Consider the following 26,454-nt stretch of genomic DNA (forward strand, 5'->3'; position numbering starts at 1 on the left):
TTTAGGGAGGGAATTCTGCCATCCTCACCTGGTCTGGCCTACATGTGACTCCAGAGCCACAGCATTGTGGTTGACTCTCAACAGCCCTCCAAGGGCAACTGGGGATGCGCAATTAATGCTGGCCAGCCAGCAATGCCCACGTCCCATGAATTAATTTTTTAAAATCTCTTTGTATCCTACCTGTCTTTGTATCATGAGAAAATTTAGCAGCCATCCCTTGAGGAACAAAAGAGGCTATTCGGTTCATTGTGCCTGTGATGGCTCCTTGAAACAACTATCCACTTAATCCCACTCCTTAGAAATTCATAGAATCCCTATAGTGCAGAAGGAGGCCTTTTGGCCCATTGAGCTTGCACCAACAGCAATCCCACCTATCCCTGTAACCTCACATATTTACCCGACTAATCCCCTGACACTAAGAGAGAATTTAGCACGGCCAATCCACCTAACCTGCACATCTTTGGACTGTGGGAGGAAACCGGAGCACCTGGAGGAAACCCACGCAGAGACGGGGAGAATGTGCAGACTCCGCACAGACAGTCACCCGAGGTCAGAATTGAACCCGGGTCTCCAGAGCAGTGAGGCAGCAGTGCTAACCCACTGTGCCAACCTGCCGCCCTTCCTCCCAGCTGTAACCCGGTAATTGTTTGTTCCTCAAATGCGTGTCAAATTCCCATTTGATTATCATATTGTCGAACCTGTTTCCACCACTCTTTCAGGCAGGGAATCCCAGATCATCATAACACACTGCGTCATTTATTGTTGATGAACCTGAGCAATGACACTGAGTTGGCATGGCAACAATTCACGTACTTTGAGGAAAAAAAAGCAGTTGTGGGGTTTCTGGTTGAGGAGCAAGATTGCGATACTGAGACAGAAATAACTCTGTGACTCATGGTTCCTTTGCTTTCTTTTGTTTGATTCTTCTGTCTGTCTTCTCTTTATCAGTGGGAATTCTCAGTCAATACACAAGAATTTCCCACAGGAATCAAATTTAACACCTTGTTTGCAACTGAAACTGTTGAAATTTCTCACCATACCCTGTTCAACCAGAAGGTTCTTTTCAAAAATTATTCTTAGGATATTGCTAAGAACCATATTAATTGGCCATCCCTCGTTACCCTTAGTGATTGATATAATTAAAATGGTTTTCCAGGTCACTTCTGAAGATAGTTAAGCATCAACGTTGGGTTTGGGATCAGTCACACATAGGTCAGTTTTGAAGTTTATGTATCAATGTGACAAGTTGGCTTACATTGACACATACAATGAAGTTAAAGTAAAGTTTATTTATCAGTCGCAAGTAGGCTTACGTTAACACTGCAATGAAGTTACTGTGAAAATCCCCCAGTTGTCACACTCCGGCGCCTGTTGGGGTACACTGAGGGAAAATATAGCATGGCCAATGCACCTAACCTGCACACTGCACACCACACTTTGAACTGTGGGAGAAAACCGGAGTACTCGGAGGAAACCCACGCAAACATGGTGAGAACGTGAAGACTCCACACAGACAGTGTCCCAAGCCAGGAATCAAACCAGGGTCCCTGGCACTGTGAGGCAGCAGCGCTAACCACTGTGCCACCCCAGACTTGATAAGGGTGGCAAATTTCCATTGCCGAAAGGACATTATTTCATTGATTTATGGGACATAGGTATCGCTGGCTGGCCAGCATTTATTGCCCATCCTTAGTTGCCCTTGGAGGGCAGTTGAGTCAGCCACATTGCTGTGGCTCTGGAGTCATATGTGAGCCAGACCAGGTAAGGAAGGCAGATTTCCTTCCTTAAAGGACATTAGTGAACCAGGTGCGTTTTTCCAAAAATCGACAATGGTTTCATGGTCATCCGTAGGTTCTTAATTCCAGATATTTTTTATTGAATTCAAATTCCACCTTCTGCCATGGTGGGATTCAAACCCAGGTCCCTAGAATATTAGCTGAGTTTTTGGATGAATAGTCTGACAATGATACCACTAGGCCACTGCCTCCCCTGCAGGCACATTAAAAGTACGTTTGAATTTTTTCAAGCATGTTATCAATTACCTCACAAAAGCCAAATACTGCAGCTGCTGGAAATCTGATATAAAAACAGAAAATGCTAGAACCACTCAGTCGATCAGTCGACATCTGTAGAGAGAGAAAAGTTAACATTTCAGGTCGATAACCTACTTCTGTGACTTGACCTCATTAGAATTTTTTGACTCCATTTTCTGCCCAGCAAACGGCCATATTGCGAGGCTGATTGGCGACTGGGCCCGTGGGTAGGACACAGCAGCTGAGCATCCTTGGGACCTTCTTGGCTATGAGAGAAGATTGGTGGGGTTACACACAGAGCATGGGACCAATGGCAAGGCGGGGGAGATTACAAATGGGATGAAGTGTTTGTGTGAAGGGGGGTTAGAGGGAGAGCTCATGGGATGTTCGGAGTATCTCGGGATGGGGTATCCAAGAGATTACGGGGAATGATCATCAAATCACAGGGCTGGTGGTCTGACGATTATAGAGGGTGCTGTATCGGAAGATTGTGGGAGCTTTGTTAGATAGGTTGGGCAGGAAGCATTATTGCTCCTCCTGACCCACAAGCATTGCTACAAAAACATTTTTTCAGCAGTTCATAGAATCCCTGCAGTACGGAAGGAGGCCATTTGGCCCATTGAGTCTGTACCAACAACAATCCCACCCAGGCCCTATTCCTGTAACCCCACACATTTACCCTGCTAATCCCCTTGACACTAGTGTCAATTTAGCATGGCCAATCCACCTAACCCACACATCTTCGGACTGTGGAAGGAAACCGGAGCATCCGGAGGAAACCCACGCAGACACGGGGAGAAAGTGCAAACTCCATGCAGACAGTCACCCAAGAATTGAAATCGGGTCCCTGGCACTGGGAGGCAACAGTGCTAACCACTGTGCCACCGTGCCACCCTATTTCTTGTCTCCCTTCAGCTGCTGAGCCCTGGGAAACAGGTGCTGGAGGTGTTAAATCTAAATCGATGAAATAATTATTGACTTGCTCAGGAGCAGATTACTCCTCCAACCCCAAACCAGCCATACTTAAACTGGGCATAGACACATTTATATTAAGTTGGGGTGGGGGGGGAGGGGGGGTGGTAGTCAAAGGTTCAAGTTTTAGCAATTTAATTTCCCTCCCCAATACTGTCCCATTCATCAAGGCTTCCATGGTCTTCACTTCAACAACCAATTGTGGCAATTAATTTCATATGATAATTCCCGACTGTGTCAAGAAAGTCTTTCTAACCTCCCTTTTATTGGCTTTGTGATTGTTTTAAACTTGCATTGTCTCATGACCACCTCAACAACCAATGGTACCAAGTGCTGTTCACCCTTCATGAGCTTGAAGGCCACCATAGGTCACCAGTAAAACTGATTGGTACTCACTTTTAAAAAACTAACTTTTCAAGTCTCTCCCCATATTTGTAACCCCTTATCCCTGGTAAATATATTCTTAGTAAGAAGTCTCACAACACCAGGTTAAAGTCCAAAAGGTTTATTTGGTAGCACAAGCCACGAGCTTTTAGAGCGCTGCCCCTTCATCAGGTGAGTAGGATTTCAACTCACAAACGGGGCATATAAAGACACCTCCACATATAAAGACATCTCCACATCAATATATCCTTCCACACTCCTGCTATATGCTTCCTACAATGAGTTTCCAATCCCTAGTGAGTGGAACCATCAACCCAGGAATACTGGCAACGACAACGGCACTTATAGGTTTAAGGTGCGAAGGGCAAGGCTTAAAGGAGATGTACAAGGAATGTTTTTCACACAGAGGGCGGTGGGTGCCTGGACCTCGCTGCCAGGGGAGGTAGTGGAAGCAGGTACGATAGTGACTTTTAAGGGGCATCTGGATAGGATGGGAATAGAGGGATATGGTCCCCAGAAGGATAGGGGTTTTTAGTTCAGTCAGGCAGCATGGTCAATGCAGACTTGGAAAGCCAAAGGGCCTGTTCCTGTGCTGTAATTTTCTTTGTTCTTTGTTCACTTTCGATGGCCATCCCGTATCCAAGATTATACAATTACATTAGATATCTTTTAAGTTGCACCTTGATGTTCAAGAAATGAAATTCAAGCACAAACTTCCAGATAAGTGCAGAACGGCATATATCGTCAGCAACTTTTCGATAATCACAGGCTCTGCTCCATTGTCACAATATTTGGACCTTTTAGATATCAGAATGTCAGTCACATTCCTGGCAAAAGAATTGTATTTTGCTTTTATTAGTCTTGTCTGACGTTGAATGTAAAAGATGATCAGTGATCTGAAGGAAAGCTGTTGGTTTGTTTTCAGGACAGACATTGGGGCGAATTGACAGATCCAGGGTACAAAAGTTAAAAATACCAATGTTTATTGGTATAGCACAGTGACACAGTGGTTAGCACTGCTGCTTCACAGCGCCTGGGACCCAGGTTCAATTCCGGCCTGAGAGTCATAGAGGTTTACAGCGTGGAAACAGGCCCTTCAGCCCAACTTGTCCATACCGCCCTTTTTTTTTAAAACCCCTAAGCTAGTCCCAATTGCCCGCATCTGGCCCATATCCCTCTATACCCATCTTACCCATGTAACTGTCTAAACACTTTTTAAAAGACAAAATTGTACCCGCCTCTACTACTACCTCTGACAGCTTGTTCCAGACACCTTGGGTGACTGTCTGTGTGGAGTTTGCAGATTCTCTGCGTGGGTTTTCTCCGGGTGCTCCGGTTTCCTCCCACAGTCCAAAGATGTGCAGGTTAGGTGGATTGGTCATGGTAAATGCACAAGGTTAGGAGGATAGGGCAGAGGGGAGGACTTGGGTCAGATGCTTTTTCTGAGTGTCGTTGCAGACTTGATGGACTGAATGGCCTCTTTCTGCTCTGCAGATTCTATGGACTTTTATACTTAAATCTTATTGACCTATTCATTATTCAGTGATATGAATGGACAGAATGTGAGCTACAGGAAGTTAATATATATATTGAAACCGAACAGATTTCTTTGTATTACGTTCCACTCTCCTTTGATCCATTAGAACATCAATCCTTATTCATCATCATCAATGTTTGTTTTATCAAATATTTTATAGGGATTGGATTTTGTGGCCATTCCCGCCGGCAGGATCTTCCAGTCCCGCCAACAGCGACCACCTCTGCCCACCTCCCTCCGCCCCCCGCCACTGATGCCACTGGTTCCCCAGCAGTTGAGGGTACAAACAACGAGAAGCCCCATTGATATCGGCGGGACCAGAAGATCCTGCCAACTAGGCAGTGGTGGGCTGCCTGCATCACCGCAAACACGCTAACACGCTGGTGGCGTGGAGGGAGGTGGAGGGAGGTGTGGAATGCCACCCATAGAGTTTCCTCTATTTAATATTATAATGTGCTCCACTGCAAACTACTAAATGTAGGCAATTCTGGTATTTTTTTAAAAATCTCAGATTGTTGGTTTGCTCAGCTCCCCTTTTGTGTGAGGATATGCAAGCAGCTTCCGCTTGTGACCAATAGGAACTTCTGTCTGTCCCCACTTGCCATGAAGGGCGGCACAGTGGTTAGCACAGCTGCCTCACAGCGCCAGGGACCCGGGTTCGATTCCCGGCTTGGGTCACTGTCTGCGTGGGGTCTGCACGTTCTCCCCGTGTCTGTGTGGGTTTCCTCCGGGTGCTCCAGTTTCCTCCCACAGTCCGAAAGATGTGCTGGTTAGGTGCATTGGCCATACTAAATTCTCCCTCAGTGTACCCGAACAAGCAGCCTACTTGTGACACTAATAAATAAATGTTAAACTCGATGTTAGATCAGTGACATACTTACATTGGTGTAAACATAAACTGCAGTGAGGAGGAAGCTCGTAGCTTAGGGACTTAATGAACTCAGTTCACTCCTGGGTTGAGGGAGCAGTTTTCCATCAACATTCTCCCAAAGCCCTTTGTACGGAAACAAGAATGACTGCTCCCTTAAGGGCATTTCTCTTTGGATGTGAAGCATTTTGCCTCAATAAAAGCACTATTGATGGAGATGGTGGCATCGCGGTAATGTCACTGAAATAGTAATCCAGGCCTAATGCCCTGGGGGCATGGGTTCAAATCCTAGTATGCCAGCTGGTGGAATTTAAATTCAATTAATAAAGAAGGGCTATAAAGCTAATTTTAGTAATGGTGGCCATGACAACTATCGTCGATAGTTCTGTGGAAGGGTCTTATGGACCTGAAATGTTAACTCTGTTTCTCGCTTCACTGATGCTGCCAGACCTGCTGCGTTTATCCAGCATTTTCTGTTTTTATTTCTGATTTCCAGCAGCATTTGGTTTTTATTTAACTATCACCGATTGTTGTAAAAACCCATCCGGTTCACTAATGTCATTTAGGGAAGGAAATCTGCCGACTGTGATAAGTCTGCGGAGGCAGAAGTTCCTTCACCAAAGTCCCTTTAATTACAAACTCTAACAGCAGTACACAGAGTGCTATCGGTCAGCAGTCTGTGTCCGGGGGTGTCAGAGGAATCGACACACCTGGTCAAGTTCAAGGCAAAGGCTCCCTGATTGGCCCATCAATCGGATCCTTAACCAGGGAGTTCATACTCCAATGGGCCAACCTCAATGGCCTGATTGAAGTCATTACACTGTCCTTACCCGGTCTGGCCTACATGTGACTCCAGAGCCACAGTAACGTGGTTGACTGCCCTCAGGAATGGCCTCACAAGACAGAGTCACACGGACTCGAATCATAAACTCAGTTTCTCCCTCCACAGATGCTGCCAGATCTGCTGAGTTTTTCCAACATTCTCAGTTTTTATTTCCGGCATCCACGGTGTTTCGCTTCTATATATTATTAATGACTAAGGTATTGGACCATGTAATTTATTCTTAAACAGTAAGGGTTTCTGCCCCCAGCGAGGAGTACGATTGGGCAGCTTTCATATCTGTACAAAATATTCAGTCGGTTGAGTTCACTGAGATGACGAATAAGACGAAATGCTGGAAATGCTCGGCAGGTCAGACAGCATGTGTGAAGTAGGAAACGGTTAACTGCTTTTCTGAACAGTTCTGATGAAAGGTGATCAAAAACGTGAACTCTTTCAAGTCAGGTGGCACAGTTGTTAGCACTGCTGCCTCACAGTGCCACAGACTCAGGTTCGATTCCCGGACTGGGTCACTGTCTGTGTGGAGTTTGCACATTCTCCCTGTGTCTGCGTGGGTTTCCTCCGGGCGCTCCGGTTTCCTCCCTCAGCCTGTAAGGCGTGCAGGTTAGGTGGATTGGCCATGCTAAATTGCCCCTCAGTGTGCCAAGATGTGTAGGTTCGGTGAATTAGCCATTGTAAATGTGTGGGGTTACAGGGATAGGGAGGGCGTGTGAGGGCCTGGGTAAGGCACTCTGTCAGAGAGTCAGTGCAGACTTGATGGGCCAAATGGCCTCCTTTTGCATTGTAGGGATTCAATGATTCTATGAAGTTCAGGTACAACATGTGGGTTACAGAGAACACATGCGCCACAGGATTTGTGATTCAGTTTAGCTTTAAACACATATTTCTGCCAATCACTTTCCATTCTTTATGTGGGCCAATTTTCTCATTCGGTTTATAATAGAATCAGAATGATTGCATCCAAAATTTGCAGATATACCTGGCCAAAAGGTAAGGATCCTTGCTTCAGATCATAATCTGAAAATGAACTCCACATTGATTTTATAATGGACATTTGTTTGAAGCTCCCCCCTTTCAAGTTAAAAGGGCAAAATATTTTCATACCAATGGAAAATAATGTACTCTTAGGCTACAATAACTTACACTTACATAGTGCTTCTAGCGGACTAAAATATTCCAAAGGGTTTCACAGGATTAATATGGCACAAGATCACAGAACAGGTGATCAAGAACTTGGCACATGAGGTAAGTTTGAAGGAGTATGTTGGAAGAGAGAGAGAGATAGAGGTAGAAGTGGTTAAGGAGGGAATTCCAGAGCTTTAGGGCCTTTAAAGTTTGAAGTTTATTTATTAGTGTCACAAGTTGGCTTGCAGTAGCAGTGCATTGAAGTTACTGTGAAAATCCCCTAGTCGCTACACTCCAGCACCTGTTCGGGTACACTGAGGGAGAATTTAGCTTAGCCAATCCACCGAACCAGCACATCTTTCAGACTGTGGCAGGAAACCGGAGCACCCGAAGGAAACCCACGCAGACACAGGGAGAATGTGCAGACTCCACACAGACAGTGACCTAAGCCGGGAATTGAACCCAGGGGTTGTGAGACAGAAGTTCACTCGTGTCTAGGGTGGCTGCTCACTAGTATCTTCTCAAGGGTAATTAAAGATGGGCAATATTTTGCTGGCCTTTTCAATGTCACTTATTTCCCGCAAAAGAATAAAAAGAATGTTAAAAATAAGGCCAATGGAGGTGTGATTAAAATGTGCAAAGAGCCAAAGTTTGGTTGAGCTCAGAGGCCTGGGAGGGTTGAAGAGCTGAAGCGGGTTACAGAGATAAAGATTTGTACAGGAATACTCCCTGTAAGTCATATAGTGTGCCAAGACTCTCCATCAAGTGGGGGGTCACACATTATGGGCCGGATTCTCCGACCTAACTCGCCGCCAGGATTCTTCCATCCTGCTGCAGTGAACGAAGATTTGGCTGAGCGCCACATTCACTCTCTTCGCTGGCAACAACGGCAGGACCTGAACAACCAGAGAGTTTCAGCCCACGTAAGGTGCCAAGGCAGGCTGCCTCCCTTGGTATGTCCCTTCCCCCAGCCAGTACGTGTAACTGCAAGTCACGGCTGCGTTGGTAGCTCTCTCACTGCTGAGACAGAAAGTTGTGGGTTCAAGTCTTATTTTAGGAGTTGAGCATCTAAGACTGATACTCCAGTGCAGTGCTGCGGGATTGCTGAAGGACTGCCTTTAGGATGAGATGTTAACTGGAGGCTTGTTGCAAGCCTTAGTAGCTTCAAGAGACATGTGAAGGAAAGTGGAAGGAAATTGATTCTTTTACAAAGTAGGGAGAAACATTTCTGAGATTATCAAAATGGCAGCAAGGATTGAATCTTTTACTTTTGTTTTGCAGCATATATCCAATCAAATCACATAATGGGCTGGGGAGAGAAGGCAATCGAGCTACGTTCTGTGGAGAGCGGACGTCTTGCTGGAGTGTTTATGCACAAGAAAGACCAGAAACTGAAATTTCTGTGTGAAAGAAATGACAAGGTAAGTCACCAGAATCAGGTGTGTAATATTCATGTACAAATGTTTATCTCAGGCTCAGAGATTTCTGGAGTTCATTGATTTAACCAACGACATTTTATTCGTGTATTTTTGATACTTCCTGTGGACAATTTACCATCACTGAGTTCCCACTAGGAACTTAACTGTACTCTTAACTTCCTTCCCCTTTCCTAAGTTTTGGGTCAAGTGATTCCTTCCATTTTCCTTAGCGGCTCCTGATTCAGAAAGTTGTGGTTTCGAGTCCTATTCCAGGGATTTGAAACATACAACACGGGGAGGTGATGTGGTATTATTGCCAGGCTATTAATCCAGAAACTCCACTAATGTTCTGGGGACCCGGGTTCGAATCCCACCACAGCAATGGTGGAATTTGAATTCAATAAAACATATCTGGAATTAGGAATCTACTGATGACCATGAAACCATTGCCAATTGTCGGAAAAACCCATCTGGGTGCAATAATGTCCTTTAAGGAAGGAAATCTGCCGTCCTTACCCGGTCTGGCCTACATGTGACACCAGAGCCACAGCAGTGTGGTTGACTCTCAACTGTCCTCCAAGTGCAACTAAGGATGGGCAATAAATGCTGACCAGTCAGTGTCGCCCATGTCCCACTAATGAATAAAACAAAATAAAAATAATAAACAAAACAATGCAGGCTGAGGGGTTGCTGCATTGTCAGAGCTGATATTATTCAGGCGTGATGGTAAATTGCAGCACTATCTGGCTGTTGAGGTACATCGAAAAGATCCAAAGATCCAAGAAGACCGTAGGAAGTCCTCCTGGCATTTGTCCAACACTCGTTACTCAAACAGAAACTCAGAACAGGTTATAACAGGTTATAAAAGACCTGCTGAGCTGTTCCAGCACTTTGCTATTTCCATTTCAGATTTGAAGCCTCCACAGTATTATGCTTTTCCCTCAAAGCAGCCTAACTGCCTTATTGCTGTTGTGGAGCTTTGCTGTTGCATTTTCCGACATAATGTAAGAATGGCACCGGGGGATTCTGGACTTCAGTTACGAAGAGAGACTCCAGTAAAACTCAGATTGTTCTCCTTGGGGTGCAGAATGCTAAAGTGAGACTTAACTGGGCTTTACAAACTAAAAGGGGTTTTGTCAGATTGGATAAAGAAAGACTGGAAGATTAATTTGGTAACCAGAGGGAGCAGATTTAGGATAATTGGTTAAAGAGCCAGAGGAGAAGTGAAAAGAATTTTGTTTATACAGTAAGTTGTTACAATCTGGAATGTGCTGTCTGAAAGGGTGACAGAAGCGAATCTGATGGTAGCTTTAAAAACGCAATTGGATATACACTTGAAGAGGAACTGTTTGCAGGGCAATGGGGAAAGAGCAGGGGAATGGAACTAATTGGTCGCTCTTTTAGATGGACAGCATGATGGATTGAATGGCCACTTTCTGTGCTCAATGATTCTATGAGATGAAAGCTTTAAATAAATAACTGGCTGGGGCAGCATGGTGACACAATGGTTAGCACTGCTGCCTCACAGCACCGGGTTCAATTCCGGCCTCGGATGACTGTGTGTGTGGAGTTTGCACATTCTCCCCGTGTCTGTGTCGGTTTCCTCCGGGTGCTCCGGTTTCCTCCCACACTCCAAAGATGTGCAGGTTGGGTGGATTGACCATGCTAAATTCTCCCTTAGTGTCGGGGTGATTAGCAGGGTAAATATGTGGGGTTACGGGGATAGGGCCTGGGTGGGATTGTTACTGGTGCAGACTCGATGGGCCAAATGGCCTCCTTCTGCACTGTAAGGATTCTATGATTCTAAATATAAGTTTTTTCTTGAATTTATCTCTTACAAAGATAGCTTATATATTTCAACAGCAACAACTTGAATTTATATAGTGCCTTTACTTTAATGTAGTAAAGAAGCGTGATGTAAATACCCGGGGTTGTATATCCAGATGCTACTCTTTAATGGCTTGCAGTGATATTTGACATTTTGATCCACGGTGCCCCAGTGATTGAATGATAATGTAACATGGGGCGGGCATTTTCCAACCGTTCCCACCAGTGGGATCGTCCTGTCCCGCTGACGGCGACCCCACATTGCAGCTTCCACAGTGCCGGAAAGTGTGATCCATGGGATACCCCATTGACAATGGCGGGACTGGAAGATTTCACCACAGGCCAATGGCAGGCCACCTCTGCCACCTCAAAACATACCACGGGGGTGCGTGGGGGGGTGGGGGGTGGAAATACAGATGAGCAGCAAGGTGCGCAGTATGGTGATTTAAAAAAAAATTATTTCATGGGACGTGGGCATTTCTGGATCGGCCAGCATTTAGTACCCTTGAGAAGATGATGATGAATGTTCCAGGTTAAGATGGTGTGCGACTTGAAGGAACTGCCAGGTGATGGTGTCCAATTGTGCCAATTTATGCATCAGTGCATCGATCCTAATTCTTCAGGATCTCTATCAAAATGCCTATGGGACACTTGCCCTTATCAATCGAGACATAGATTACAAAAGCAGGGAAGTCACGTTGGAGTTGTCTCGAACTTTGGTGAGGCTACAGCCAGAGTACTGTGCGCAGTTCTGGTCGCCACATTATAGGAAGGATGTGTTTGCACTGGAGAGAGTGCAGAGGAGATTCACCAGGATGCTGCCTGGGATGGAGCATTCAAGTTATGAAGAGAGGCTTGGGTTGTTTTCGTTGGAGCAGAGAAGACTGAGGGGCGACCTGATCGAGGAGTACAAGATTATGAGAGACATGGACAGAGTGGATAAGGAGTAGCTGTTCCCTTTAGTTGAAGGGTCAGTCACGAGAGGACATAGGTTCAAGGTGAGGGGCAGGGGGTTTAGGGGGAATGTGAGGAAAATCTTTTTAACCCAGAGGGTGGTGACGATCTGGAATGCGCTGCCTGGCAGGGTGGTGGAGGCGGGTTGCTTCACATCCTTTAAAAAGTATCTGGTTGAGCACTTGGCACATCGTAACATTCAAGGCTATGGGCCAACTGCTGGCAGATGGGATTAGGTGGGGGTTCTGGTGTTTCTAATGTGCCAGTGCAGATTTGATGGGCCAAAGGGCCTCTTCTGCGCTGTATGATTCTATGAAAAGTAGCTCAGCTGTATAACTGGCTGTGATTATTAACACTCTCTCCCTTTTTTCTTCCCTTTTAGGTGTTCTTTGCCTCAGCCCAATCTGGTGGAAGCAGTCAGATTTATTTTATGACACTTGGTCAAAACTCTCTGTTGAACTGGTAGCCTCTGGGAAACTTTAAAACACTCTCAATTGCCATTGAGCGACCATCTTCACATGCTCTTAGACCCATTGGCATAGACTGCTCTCAACTAAGCGTGATCACATAAGAGCTGGCCTTCCATCTACAGCTGAGAGCACAGTTGGGCTCCAGAGCCTGCCATCTGTTTCGCCAATGACTAAAAACTGGTCTCTGGAATTCTACTGATTTAGGTTAGGGATATTGTAGCATCTTGAAAATATATTACTGCACTGTTGAGCAAAAAGGTAGCTTAGTGTGCCAAACGTTTGCACATATACATGTGCACAAGACCCTTTGCACAACCCTGACTTTATAGTTTACTTGCTTTCCAGGTGACAAATTTCCTATATTTTACCCCAGTATTTTGTATAGACGGTATTTTAAATGGGTTTTATGTCAGTAGTATTGTTATTAAGGCTGTACTGTATTTTGTGTGAAAATAATTCTCTCATTTGCAAAGTGGCTTTCTGACCGCTCTAACGGGGCAACATTCTTGGTGACGTTAAAGCAGGTCAGTCACTCACAGACAGGTTTATCTTGCGTGGGCACTCACTAGAACTCAGTGAGGTAGATTTTCAACATGTTGCCTTGACAGAGAAACAGGAACAGAATTGGCCATTGAGTCCCTTGAACCTGCTTCACTATTCAATTAGATCGTGGCTTATCTACATCTCGGTTCCATTTTCCCACCTTTTCTCAATATGCCTTGACATCCTGACCCAACCAAAATCAAACAGTTTCAGTCTTGAAACCTCCCGTTGACCCCAGCATCCACTTTTGGAGAAGAGAATTTCGCGGCATGGTGGCACAGTGGTTGGCACTGCCGCCTCACAGCGCCAGGGACTCATGTTCAATTCCGGCCTTGGGTGATTGTGTGGAGTTTGCACGTTCTCCCCGTGTCTGTGTGGGTTTCCTCCAGGTGCGCCTGTTTCTTCCCACAGTCCAAAGATATGCTGGTTAGGTTGATTGGCCATGCTAAATTCTCCCTTAGTATTAGGGGGACTAGCAGGGTAAATATGTGGGGTTACGGGGATAGGGCCTGGGTGAGATTGTTGTCAGTGTAGGCTCAATGGGCTGAATGGCCTCCTTCCGCACTGTAGGATTCTATGATTCTATGACTTTCTCTCACCCAAAGGGTTGAATTTAATGCTCCCAGCAAGAGTGGGCCCGGAGACCAATCGAAGCCCTTAAAGGCCTCATCCCACCAGTGCAGGTGTCCAACAGGTGACTGGCGGGGGGCAAACCATCTGAGCAAACCATGGGTGAAACCAGGCGGGTATGCCTGCAGCCTGATGGAGGTGGCGGGAGTCCCTCCTTCACAGGCATTCTGTGCCCAGTGGAGAGAGCTGCCAGCGGCAATTCAGGGACCTGTGGGAAGGCTATCCCTTTACACCGACACACTCCAAGACCGCGCCAGGGCTTTCCTGGTGGAGCTGGAACTCCAACGGCAGACAGCTGGCTGTCTAATTGGGATTTAAAACTGCCTGAGCTCCAAAATATGACCGGGGCGGAGTTGGGTGTACGGACAAGCCCATCGCCGCAATCATAAAATTCTGCCCGTTGTGTGATTTCGCTCCTTAATGGCCTGGCTCCAGTTTTCAGTTTGTGTCCAGATAGTCTTAATTTCCTCCACCATAGGAGATGGTTTCCTTGTTTCTAACCTATCAAGTTTTACAAATAATTTAAACATCTCAATCTGGTGTGCAAGTCAATCTGTGGAAATTTAAATTGGGCAGTCTCAGTAACGGGGCAAGCAAACCCCAACATCAGTCAGACCATAAGATATAGGAGCAGAATTAGGCCATTCAGCCCATCGAGTTTGAAGCCTATGTGACAGGTTGAAAATCTGTCCCCGCGTTTTTGAGAAAAGTCTCAGTATTTTAGCAAGGGCTACAATCTCCCATCGCTTTGCTGGCATCAAAATTTAACTTGGATTTCAGTGCAAATTCTCCGACTTGAGGGATTCCAAAAGTCTTGGATTATAAAAGCTTGGGCAGGTGTGCTGGTAAAGTGTGCAGAAAAATTCACCACCCAAACCTCTCTGCAGTATGCAGGAGAGATATTCACTTTAACAAAAACCCAATCAACACATCCTTCCCTCTCCAAGTAGCATTCCAGCACACTGTCTAACTTCTGTCCAAGAATTCCGTTTTGCATCCCTGATATATTCTTTGATATTACATCAAGTACAAAAAGTGATACAAGGCGGTGCCTGATGGATTGGTTTGAAGGGTGGAGCAAACAAATAGAAGAGATTAAGTGCACTTTTTGTCCAGAGATTTAGCTGTTCAGTTGATGTCACCCCTGTTAATGGGGCTGTGCCTGGACAATTAGTGGCACTGACAATGCATTTGACAGATACATGTCTGAACAGATTATTAGCCCTCATTCGGTGCCTAATGTTTGATTTTGATTTGATTTAATTTGATTTGATTTTGATTTGATTTATTATTGTCACATGTATTAGCATACAGTGAAAAGTATTGTTTCTCACATGCTACACAGACAGAGCATACCGTTCATAGAGAAGGAAACGAGAGAGTGCAGAATGTAGTGTTGCATTCATTGGTAGGGTGTAGAGAAAGATCAACTTCATGGAAGGTAGGTCCACTCAAAAGTCTGACGGCAGCAGGGAAGAAGCTGTTCTTGAGTCGGTTGGTACGTGACCTCAGACTTTTGTATCTTTTTCCCGACAGAAGAAGGTGGAAGAGAGAATGTATGGGGTGTGTGGGGTCCTAAATTATGTTGGCTGCTTTTCCGAGGCAGCGGGAAGTGTAGACAGAGTTAATGGATGGGAAGCTGGTTTGCCTGATGTTCCAATGATGTACCAATAGCAGCAGTCAAAGTTGAGTTTTTATAGATTCTGTAGCTATTTCTCCATTCCGCCTCAACCCCGAACCCACAGAGACGATGACATAGACAGGAAAGTAGGCCTTGCAAATTCCAATGAACAAGCCCAGTGACAGCAAACCCCATAATTTCCATGGATTTTCTTTATTGATCTTTACGCTTGCTTTATGGGAGGATTGCGAGTGCTAATTGAGATGCTGAGTTTGTCCAAGTACCTCAGAAAAAGAAATGCATGGGAAGCACAGTGGAATTATCACTGAACTAGTAATCCAGAGACCCAGGGTAATGCTCTAAGGACCTGGTTCGAATCCCACCACAGCAGATGTGAAATTTGAATTCAATAAAAAAATTCAATAAGAGAATCTGGAATCAAAAGCCCAATGATGGCCATGAAACCATTATCGATTATCGTAAAAACTCATCTGGTTCACTAATGTCCTTTAGGGAAGGAAATCTGCTGGCCTTACCTGTGACTCCAGACCCACAGCAATGTGGTTGATGCTCAAATGCCCTCTGAAATGAGGGGTAGTTAGGGATGGGCAATAAATGCTGGGCCCAGCCGGTGATGCCAATAAAAATAAAATCTAATATTCCTATTTTTTAAGAAAATGAAAATGACCTCTGAATACCATGGCAACCATTCCACACCCAGTTTTCAAAGCAGGAAGTGCTGAAATTATACAGTCGATCTTGTGAAAGATAGACAGGGAGCAGCATTATTACAATGGATTAAGGAGAGCTGTTTTAGCCAGTGAGTAGCAACAAGCAAGGGTAAGTGGTTCTGCACTTAGTTTTAGAGGCTGAAAGTGGAAGGGGAGCAACCTGTTGAAAGTGATCATAACTCAGTTTGTTTAGGGTCGTTAAGCCCTAACTACATTTGCAGATGATACAAACACATTAGCCATGTGGTTGATAATGAAGAAGAAAGCAGGAAGATATCAAAGGTCTCATGTGGTGGGCAGAAAAGCAGCAAAGGGAATTCAATCCAGCGAATTTTGAGGTAATACTGAGGTAATAATTGGAGGAGGTTAACAAGGCAAGGGAATGCATGATAAATATGCAGGATATTGAGAAGTAGAGAGGAATAGAGGGACCTTGGAGTGCACAGATCCCCTAAGGTGGCAGGACAGGTCGAGAAGATGCTCAAGGAAGCGGATGGGATACTTGCTTTTAGTAACCGAGGCATAGAATGAGGGTTTGGAGGTTTTGCTGGAACTATGTAAAACACTGCTTAGGCCACAGCTGGTGTACTGCATGCAGTTCTGGTCATTCTACATTCAGAAAGGTGTGATTGCGCTAGAGAGGGTGCAGAGGAGATTTACAAGGATATTGCCTGGTTGGGGGAGTTTTAGTCATGAGGGAAGATTGGATAGGCTTTCCTTGGAACAGTAAGTAGTCTCACAACACCAGGTTAAAGTCCAACAGGTGTATTTGGTAGCACGAGCTTTCGGAGCGCTGTCCCTTCATGATAAAGGAGCAGTGCTCCAAAAGCTCGTGCTACCAAATAAACCTGTTGGACTTTAACCTGGTGTTGTGAGACTACCTACTGTGCCCACCCCAGTCCAACGCTGGCAACTCTACATCATTTCTTGGAGACGTAATGAAATGTATAAAATTATGAGGGGTTGAAATGCTGTGAACAAGAAGGTCCCCCTGGTTAGAGGGTCCAGAGTGAGAGGACATAGATTGAGGATAAGAGATGGATTCAAGTGAAATCCTTTCACCTAAAGAGTGGTGAGATCAGCAATTTATTGCCTATGATGTGCTGATTCTTCAGGTTTTACAAAATTAGAAGGGTTAATGTTTCAGGCTTTTTGTTTGTCTGCTATTTCACCTTCTTGCCGGCTTCTGATACCCATGTGAAATGTTATCACTGTTCAACAGATGACGTGACCTGATTAGCCAATCAGGTGCAGCCTGAAATATCTCCAATGCATTTGCCTCCTCCCCACCCTCAGTTTTTTTTTAACCAGCCATTTACAATCCATGGAGTTGTTGCAAACACTCCACTGAGAAAAAATAGAGCAGGAAGAAAGAGAAAGAAATAAAGGAGAGAGAGAAACGGGCAAAGTGGCAAAAGAAGGAAGAAAGAGTGCGCACAAGTGGAGGAACATGGGGCAGGGCTTTAAAGGGTCAGTTTTAATGCTGGGAGCAGCATTGGATGCTTTAAGATGGAACTTATGCCCCTTCCTCAGGAGGAAGTCCCCCCCTTGGAAAGCTACTGACCAATTGGGGTGACATGGGGTGGCACAGTGGTTAGCACTGCTGCCTCACAGCGCCAGGGACCCGGGTTCAATTCCAGCCTCGGGTGACTGTCTGGATGGAGTTTACACGTTCTCCCCGTGTCTGCGTGGGTTTCCTCCGGGTGCTCCAGTTTCGTCCCCCAGTCCCAAAGATGTGCAGGTTAGGTGCATTGGCCATGATAAATTACCCCTTAGTGCCCCAAAGTGTGTAGGTTAGCTGGATTAGCCATTGGAAATATGCGGGGTTACAGGAATAGGGAGGGCGAGAGGGCCTGGGTAAGACACTGTCAGAGAGTCGGTGCAGACCCAATGGACCGAATGCCTCTTCTGCACAGTAGGGATTCTATAGTTTTATGAATTGGAGGTTCATTAGCTCTGTAGTCCCAGCAGCACCACTGTGAGCGGTGGCCATTGCTAGTACTGCAGGCAATCCTCAGTGCATACTGGTAAGTTTGAGGTCGGAGAGTATTGTTGAGTGGGGTGGAGGGCCAGGTTCAAGTGGCTGGGAGGGGAATGATCGTGGCTTGAGGTTGGGGGTGGGTAGTTGGTGTTGCCTCTGATGAGTTGAGTGGGCCTGCAAAAGGAAAGCCCCCTGCCTCGTCTGACAACAGCCTGCACAGCTGAATCTGTCAGACTTCCCACATGTCATGGGTCTCCAACCATTGAGACCCAGATGACCCTCAATAGGTCAAAGGGCAGGCAGGCCACTTCCTCCACACTGTCAGTGAAGTTTCAGACAGGTTGTGTGGCGAGTAGGGCACTCACTGCATGTTACACGCCCATGTCTTCAAATCCACCAGACAGGGTACATAAACCCAACCAATCGAGCAAGACAAGTAGAGTGAGAATGAACAAGAAAGATCAAGTTGAAGGACAAGGAAATGTTCAGAGAAAGAAAGAAGGGAGCAGAGAGAGAGAGAGAAATAGATCAGCATAGAGAGAGAAAGAGGTGAGAATAGAGCGAGAAATAGATCAGTATAGAGAGAGAGAGAGAGAAAAGGTGAGAATAGAGAGAGAGAGAAGAGGTGACAGAAACAAAGAAAGAAAAATGTGGAGAGAAAAACAAGGAAAGAAATTAGCCAAAAGAGGAATAAGCAAAGGTGGAGACAAAGGAAAGAGCAGAGATTGATGTGAGATTGGAATATCAGTGAGGTTGAGAGATCGTGGAAAATGAGTTACGAGAGAAAATCAGCAGAGAAAGATAAACCAATCAAAGAGAATGAAATATGGGGAGTAATACAGTCAGATTGATGTTTGAATATACACCTTTAAATTATATTCACAGTTTCATCATTTTTACTGGTGAATTTGCATTAGCAAATACTGGACAAGGCAGGGGAAGTTATAACCGAAAGAAAAGATCTATTTTGACACATTGTTCAGTCTATGGACGCACATTCCCAGCTGAAATCAGTCATCAAAGAACAGACAGCAGAATATAGCTTGATTTCAGGCTGTCTTCTTTGATGTCAGATGATAAATTAATCATTCTGGCCAGTTGTTAAGATTAATTGGACTGAAATCAAAGACGATTAGGCAGTTGTGCCTGAACCAGTGCTGGTTCAACATTTAATCTGTCACAATAATCTAACTTCCTTACTTTTTCTCATACTTTAATATTTTTCTTCAGTATTTCATTATTCAGCTAATTCAACAAAAATGTGCAGGTTAAGTGGATTGGCCACGTTAAATTGCCTCTTAGTGTTCCAAAATGTGCAGGCTGGGTGGATTGGCCATGTTAAATTGCCCCTTAGTGTTCCAAGATGTGCAGGTTCGAGGGATTGGTCATGGTGAATGTGCAGGGTTACGGGATAGGGTGGGGGAAGAGTGCCTGGGTAAGACAGTCAGAGAGTCGGTGCAAACACGATGGGCCAAATAGCCTCCTTCTGCTCTGTAGGGATTCTGTGATTCTGTGAATTCCCCCTTTTCTTACAATTGATTAAATTTCAATTGGTACTTGTGAATGAACTCCATGTTCTGAAGTGAACAAAACTCAACTCTTTTATGCTTCAATGCATATCCTATATTACCCTTCTTACTGATACAGTGATCAGTGGAAATAGTTTTCCATGGTTTATCTGCTCATTGGATCAACCCTTCCTTGGACCTCCTTTCTGCAAGATTATACACCTGCAACATCCTCGTATTTCTCTGTAACACCTTCTCTACAACTCCAATGTACTTTCCATAACAGGGAGAAGAAAGCTTCAGGCTGTCCTCCAAATATTGATTAATTACCTTGCTGTGTCAATGTCCTGTATCTAAACCTTGAATTCTTTTTACTCTTATGACCGTTTCCATGTCTGCGTCTCAAGATCAATGTTAGGTGTACCCGTAGATCTCTCTGCATCTCTCCATCAGTGAGAATCTTTCTAGTTATACTTCTAGTTCTTTTTCCCAAGATGTGCTACTTGATGATTATAAGAGAAAATGCTGGAAAATCTCAGCAGGTCTGGCAGCATCTGTCAGGAGAGAAAAGAGCTGACGTTTTGAGTCCAGGTGACCCTTTGTCAAAATTGACAGCATTGACAAAGGGTCATCTGGATTCGAAACGTCAGCTCTTTTGTCTCCTTACAGATGCTGCCAGGCCTGCTGAGATTTTCCAGCTCTTCCTCTTTTGGTTTCAGATTCCAGCATCTGCAGTCATTTGCTTTTATTACTTGACAATTATCCCTGTTGAACTGCATTTGCCACTTAAAAAAAAATGTTTATTTACTAGTTACAAGTAAGGCTTACATTAACACTGCAATGAAGTTACTGTGAAATTCCCCTAGTCACCACAGTCCGGCGCCTGTTCAGGTCAGTGCACCTAACCAGCATGTCTTTCAGAATGTAGGAGGAAACCGGAGCACCCAGAGGAAACCCATGCAGACACGGGGAGAACATGCAAACTCCACACAGACAGTGACCCAAGCCAGGGATCAAACCCGGGTCCCTGGCGCTGTGAAGCAGCAGTGCTAACCACTGTGCCATCATGCTGCCCATTTGTTGGCCCACTCTCCTAATTGTCAGCGATCTGTGGACAGATTCCAGTCTGTGCCTGTTTGATTCTATAATAAAATAGGAATCAGAATGCCTTTATCACAGGTTGCTGCCATCAGATTAAGGTCGAGCTATTGGCCCAATTGAATGGTGTGCTTTTAAATTTGTGTTTTAAGTTCAGATCAAACCTTTGGGGAACAAAGCAATGAGAATACTTCAAATTATGGGATGAGAGAAAATTCCAAATCCTTGCTCTGGAATTAAGGCCACAAACTCCACATTTTACATATAGCTATATAGCATATATAGTAAGTTCGGAGATGACACAAAAGTTGGCGGAGCTGCAGATAGTGAAGAGGATTGTCAGAGGATACAGCAAGATGTAGGTCAGTTTGAGACTTGGGCAGAGAAATGGCAAATGGAGTTTAATCCGGACAAGTGTGAGATAATGCATTTTATAAGGTCCAATGCATGTAGGAATTATACAGTAAATGGTAGCATCTTAAGAGTATTGACAGGCAGAAAGATCTGGGCGTACATGTCCACCGATCACTGAAAGTGACAACGCAGGTGGATAAGGTAGTCAAGAAAGCATACGGCATGCTTGCCTTCATTGGTTGGAGCATTGAGTATAATAATTGGCAGGTAATGCTGCAGCTGTACAGAACCTTAGTCGGGCCTCATTTGGAATATTGTGTACAATTCTAGTCGCTGCACTACCAGAAGGATGTGGATGTTTTGGAGAGGGTACAGAAGAGAGTTACCAGGATGTTGCCTGGTCTGGAGGGTATTAGCCATGAGGAGAGGTTGGATAAACTTGGTTTGTCCTCACTGGAACAATGGAGGTTGAGGGGGTGACCTGATAGAGGTTTATAAGAGTGGCATGGACAGTGGATAGTCAGATGCTCTCTCTCCTGGGGTAAAAAAATCAAGTACTAGGGGACATAGGTTTAAGGTGCATGGGGAAAAGTTTAGAGGAGATGTGCAAGTAAAGTTTTTTACACAGAGGGTGGTGTGCCGAGGAGCAGGTACAATAGCGGCATTTAAGGGGCATCTAGACAAATACATGAATAGGATGGGAATGGAAGGATACGGACTCCGTCAGTGCATATGGTTTTAGTTTAGGCAGGCATCGTGATCGGCGCAGGCTTGGAGGGCTGAAGGGCCTGTTCCTGTGCTGCACAATTCTTTATATAACTAATCCAAGCAGCAGAACCATCTGAAATGCAGACTGGTCCCCAAAGCAATTGGACGCAAATTTGACTTTGGGCTGTAGTTCAAATGGATGCAGCCACCTACTATTCATCTCTCCTGGTTTTCAATCCAATAACTTGCATCGTAGTAAAGTGCGGTTTGAATATTGCGAGAATATTTCAAGAATTCCATCGATCTGATTTCCCTAAGATTATGATTATGTTGCAACTGATTTTATTTCTTGCTCAAAAATGTTGTGACCATGCAGAGTGTACATTGGGAAAAGGTAGCATTTGTTCATTCGGATGCAAAATCATGGATTGACCTTAAGACCATTCGAAGTAGAAGCAGTAGGGCCATTCATTCCCTCGAGCCAGCTCGGCCATTCAATTGGATCATGTGGAGTTTACACATTCTCCCCGTGTCTGCGTGGGTTTCCTCCAGGTGCTCCGGTTTCCTCCCACAGTCCGCAGATGTGTGGGTTAGGTGGATTGGCCATGGGATACAGCGGGGTGATGGGCCTGGGTAAGATACCCTGTCAGAGAGTTGGTGCAGACTCGATGGACCAAATGGCCTCTTTCTGCACTTTTGAATTCTTTGGCTGATCCAACATTCCTCACATCCAGCCTATAGATAGAAACAGTTTACAGATAGGAACACTGCAGCTTCATCATGCTAGAAACTATCAAGATTAATAAAGTCACATTCCACTAGTTAGTGGAGACTACCGAGGTGGAGATGCAGGCGTTGGACTGGGGTGCACATGGTAAAAAGTCTCACAACACGAGGTTAAAGTCCAACTGGTTTATTTGGAACCATGAGCTTTCGGAGCGCTGCTCCTTCATCAGGTGAGGAAGAATTTAGCATGGCCAATGCACCTAACTAGCACATTTTTCAGACTGAGAGAGGAAACCGGAGGAAAGCCACGCAGACACGGGGAGAACGTGCAAAGTCCGCACAGACAGTGACCCAAGCTGGGAATTGAACTGGGTCCCGAGCACTATGAGTCAGCAGTGTTAACCACTATGCCACCGTGCTGCCTGAGCAGCTCTACCTTGGGCCCCACACTGTGATATGTCGGATGTGGGAGTGGGGGAGAGAGGAGGGGTGGAGGTGTAGATATGCGATCCATTTGTTTGCCGTTCCCCAGACTGATCATAAAGGTCATTTGTGGAATTCCCTGCCCAGCGAAGCAGATGAGGCTACCTCATTGAATGTTTTTAAGGCAAGGATAGATAATTTTTGAACAGTAAAGGAATTAAGGCTATGGTGAGCAGGTGGGTAAGTGCAGCTGAGTCCACGGGAAAATCAGCCATGATCTTATTGAATGGTGGCGCAGGCTTGAAGGGCCAGATGGCCTACTCCTGCTCCTAGTTCTTATGTTCTTATGTCATCTAAACGAAACAGAACTGTGTCCCACTCAAATTTTCCAGATGATACAAATTTGCAATGAAAGCAGCCTGGAGTAATACAAATGACATCCCAATAACCATGAAGCCTATCAAGATAATTAATTGATCAAATTGGTTCAAAAATGCTTCCTTTACATACCTTTTCTCACCAATGTTTTAAATGGAATTCCAAGTAGTAAATGTGTAAATCAATTTGCTGAGCTCAGTGGAATGTTTCTGCACTGATATCTGGTCGTGTGAAGTCCAAGGCATCTGCTTCCTGTGCCAACTACAATTTTTGGTTTACAAAGTCAATAGTTCCCAACAACCATTTGATAAGCAATTTACCACCAAAGGTGTTTTTTTTTATGTTTTCTGTCTATTTCTAGTTCTTTATGTATCAGAAAATAACATTCCATGCCTGTACAAATTTAACAATTTTCGCTCTGTGCGAGAAGCTAACAAAATATTTTAAAATGAAGGATTTATTTTGTGAAATTTCGCCTCTGCAAAGAGCTCAATAGAACTCGGCTGTGAAAGCACTTTAAAGGAACAAGTCAAAGTACAAAGATTTTTCTAGATGTCAAGAGCCAGCATTGCAAGTTAGCAATTAGACATCATTCTATTTTTCAATCTGTAACTATGCACTTGAATTCTTTCTTGCACTTAGAATCACTAGACCATTAATTACTGAAGTGCACAGTTCTTTGCAATGAAAGCAGTCTCCAGTAGGATAATGAGACTGATCGCTGTGTTTCCAGTTTGGTCGAAAGCTTTTAAACCTTAAATCTCTTTGCCATTTATCTTTCTGTTCACCTTACAGTTCTCTGTAAGTCTTTGTTACCTTATCTTATGTTCAAGGCACTATCGAAATAGAAGTCACTTGCTGTTGTTCATTTAGTCGTTGTAGATATCTTTCAAATACATTTTATCCCTCTCGTTATGGCACTCCATGCTCACACAGTCAGGTAGCCTGATTTTGCCTGGGCACCGATTGTCCACCTACCCAGCATGCATCCCTGGTGATGTGATCTCCTCTGTCCTTGCACTCCCACCCCCACCCTCACCCATCTGATTCCCTCCCTAGCAAGAAGCATGCACTCCTGACCCTGGTGAACGTCCATTCTGGGAGTTAAATATATTCGACCAGCTCCCCGGTCTTTCCTTGTGTAACCTAGGAGAAGATGTAGAAATTTCCTGATGTGTTGTTGCTCGCTTGTGGGTCAAGCAGTGTTGGCACCTAGCTCCATGGCCTATGTAATTACACCCTCTGAGATCGATTTGACAAACGGTTTTGATTGTCAGAGGTAAATTCCTCACCCCGAGCTGCCATAGCAACGAAGGATGCCAGGGGTATCCATTGTCACCTTGGGCCAAAAGTCAGAAAATATGTCTGAGATACTTACTTCATTTGAATACAGCCACAATAGTTCCATCACACATGGAAAAACATCACTTCCAACAGGAAAATAGGCATGTTAAAATGGGTGGGAGCATAATCCTGATGTGTTCCTGCTCCAGCTCAGCTCATGGGTAGGATGTGTATCGAGGGATATGGGCTAAATGCGGGCAATTGGGACTAGCTTAGTGGTTAAAAAAAAAAAGGGCGGCATGGACAAGTTGGGCTGAAGGGCCTGTTTCCATGCTGTAACCTCTATGTCCCTATGATGAGCAATCTGTCAGGGAAGGCAGAGAAGTCCCATTCAACATCCTTTTCATACAGAGCATTTTGGTTAATGACAAGTTCTGCAAAATGGGTTGAATTACATAAACCAGAACATCATCGAGATTGGGCTTTACGCAGAATCTGTGAATCAATTTGTTGTGTCATTTCTCCCTCAGAATTCTTATTGGAACTCATGGATCTAATCAGAATCTTTCCCGAGGCGGGCAAGATGGGAAATTTTCAGCCTGTGTTGACCTGAAACTGATGTTAAATTTGTTGAGTCTTAACAGGGAAAAACTTTAATGATGCCAAAACATAGGGGCCTGCTCCTAATCACCGCAGAGAATATAGCTTTTGAGTTGGGATTCTCCGAACAGATTTTCCCATGCTAATTCAGGCAAACTTTCCAGTAATATCTGATTCAAATAATGCCTGGTCCAACTCACTGCTGGACAACCAATTTTATTTCCTTGTGAGATTTTCATTCACCCCTATTCTTGCCCATTCCCTTTTATCCACTTCTCCTCAGCATTCATCCTTTTTCCCTCTCTTCCATCCCTAGCCCTTCCTGCCATTGGTTTCTCTGTGCCTTCCCCCCACATCACTCCAGAACTTGTAGCTTTGCTCCAGTTCCCACCTGTCACTTCTCACTGTCCCTGCGCTCCCATTCTGTGCGACACTCCCATTCCTGTCCACACACGCTCCCACCCCAAGCAACCCCCCTCCAGCACATTCTCAGTGTGCCATTGATGACCACTTCCTGAGTGTTCCCATCCCCAGGATACCCCCATCGAGTACTGGGCCACCCAGTAGCCCCTTCCACTCAATACAATGACACTCTGCCATCCCAACCCAAGACCAGCCTTGCACCATACCATTCCCACAGGATCCAGCTCCCAACACCTCATTACCACATGATTCCTCAGCATAGTTAGCACTGCATCTGCGAACATATCTACATTCTAAAACATCACCTTGTTATATTCCTGTGTATGCTGGCCTTAAACACAAGGCAAATGGTAAAGTTAACAATGTACGAATGTGGAGTGAAGCCAGCAATGTGCACTTCCCACAATTAGATGCACAAGGTTGTGAAAGTTAACCTGTAAAAACCACTAATGCTGTCACAAAGCTGTGTAATAAAAGTGCAGTTTAACTTATTTAATCAACAGCCCCGATGGAACATTGTGTGATGCGTGAGGTAGAACAACATTCCCTTCGACATAGTGCGACAATCCGCTCAATCCTGTTTGAAACGATGTGTGAGAAGGCACTTTGTATTCTCAATGAGCATTCATCTTGAACCAATGTGATTGCTTTTTGTTATTTTCATGAATGAAATTTACTTGAATAAATCAAATATATTTGAAAAAGTTGCTTGTGCTGCTGTCGACAGTTTTAACATTATGCCGATCTGGACTTACAGAAAGGCTACTTTCATTTTTCATAGCAAGTTTCTCCAGACAGAAATCCTGTCCTATTCTATCAATATATAGATCAGAGTATAGTAAGACTTTAGATGCAACATCATTCTGGAATTTCTATACATTTTGTTTCCCCCGCTCTTGTGAGTCCATGAAGTCCTTGTTTGAGAACATTTCCATTTTTGTTCCATTAGTTGAAGTATTGTAGGATGTGATTCTCATACACCTGACCAATTATCTGCTAGCAACCCAAGTTTGAGCA

At 44.7% G+C, this 26,454-nt stretch overlaps 1 protein-coding gene across 3 annotated transcripts in view; it reads left to right on the plus strand.

Moving 5' to 3' along the window:
• The window catches only part of LOC144493006 (mitogen-activated protein kinase kinase kinase kinase 4), a 307,127-nt gene extending 280,997 nt beyond the window's left edge, over positions 1-26,130 (plus strand). For all 3 annotated transcript variants that reach the window (XM_078211781.1, XM_078211782.1, XM_078211783.1), the window contains 2 exons: positions 9,042-9,181; positions 12,342-26,130. In XM_078211781.1, coding sequence (XP_078067907.1) covers positions 9,042-9,181; positions 12,342-12,425 — 224 coding nt within the window. In that variant the 3' untranslated portion in view covers positions 12,426-26,130. The remainder of the gene's footprint in view (positions 1-9,041; positions 9,182-12,341) is intronic.
• The last annotated feature ends 324 nt before the right edge of the window (positions 26,131-26,454 follow it).

This window comes from Mustelus asterias, chromosome 4 (genome assembly GCF_964213995.1).
Source record: "Mustelus asterias chromosome 4, sMusAst1.hap1.1, whole genome shotgun sequence".
NCBI lineage: Eukaryota > Metazoa > Chordata > Chondrichthyes > Carcharhiniformes > Triakidae > Mustelus > Mustelus asterias.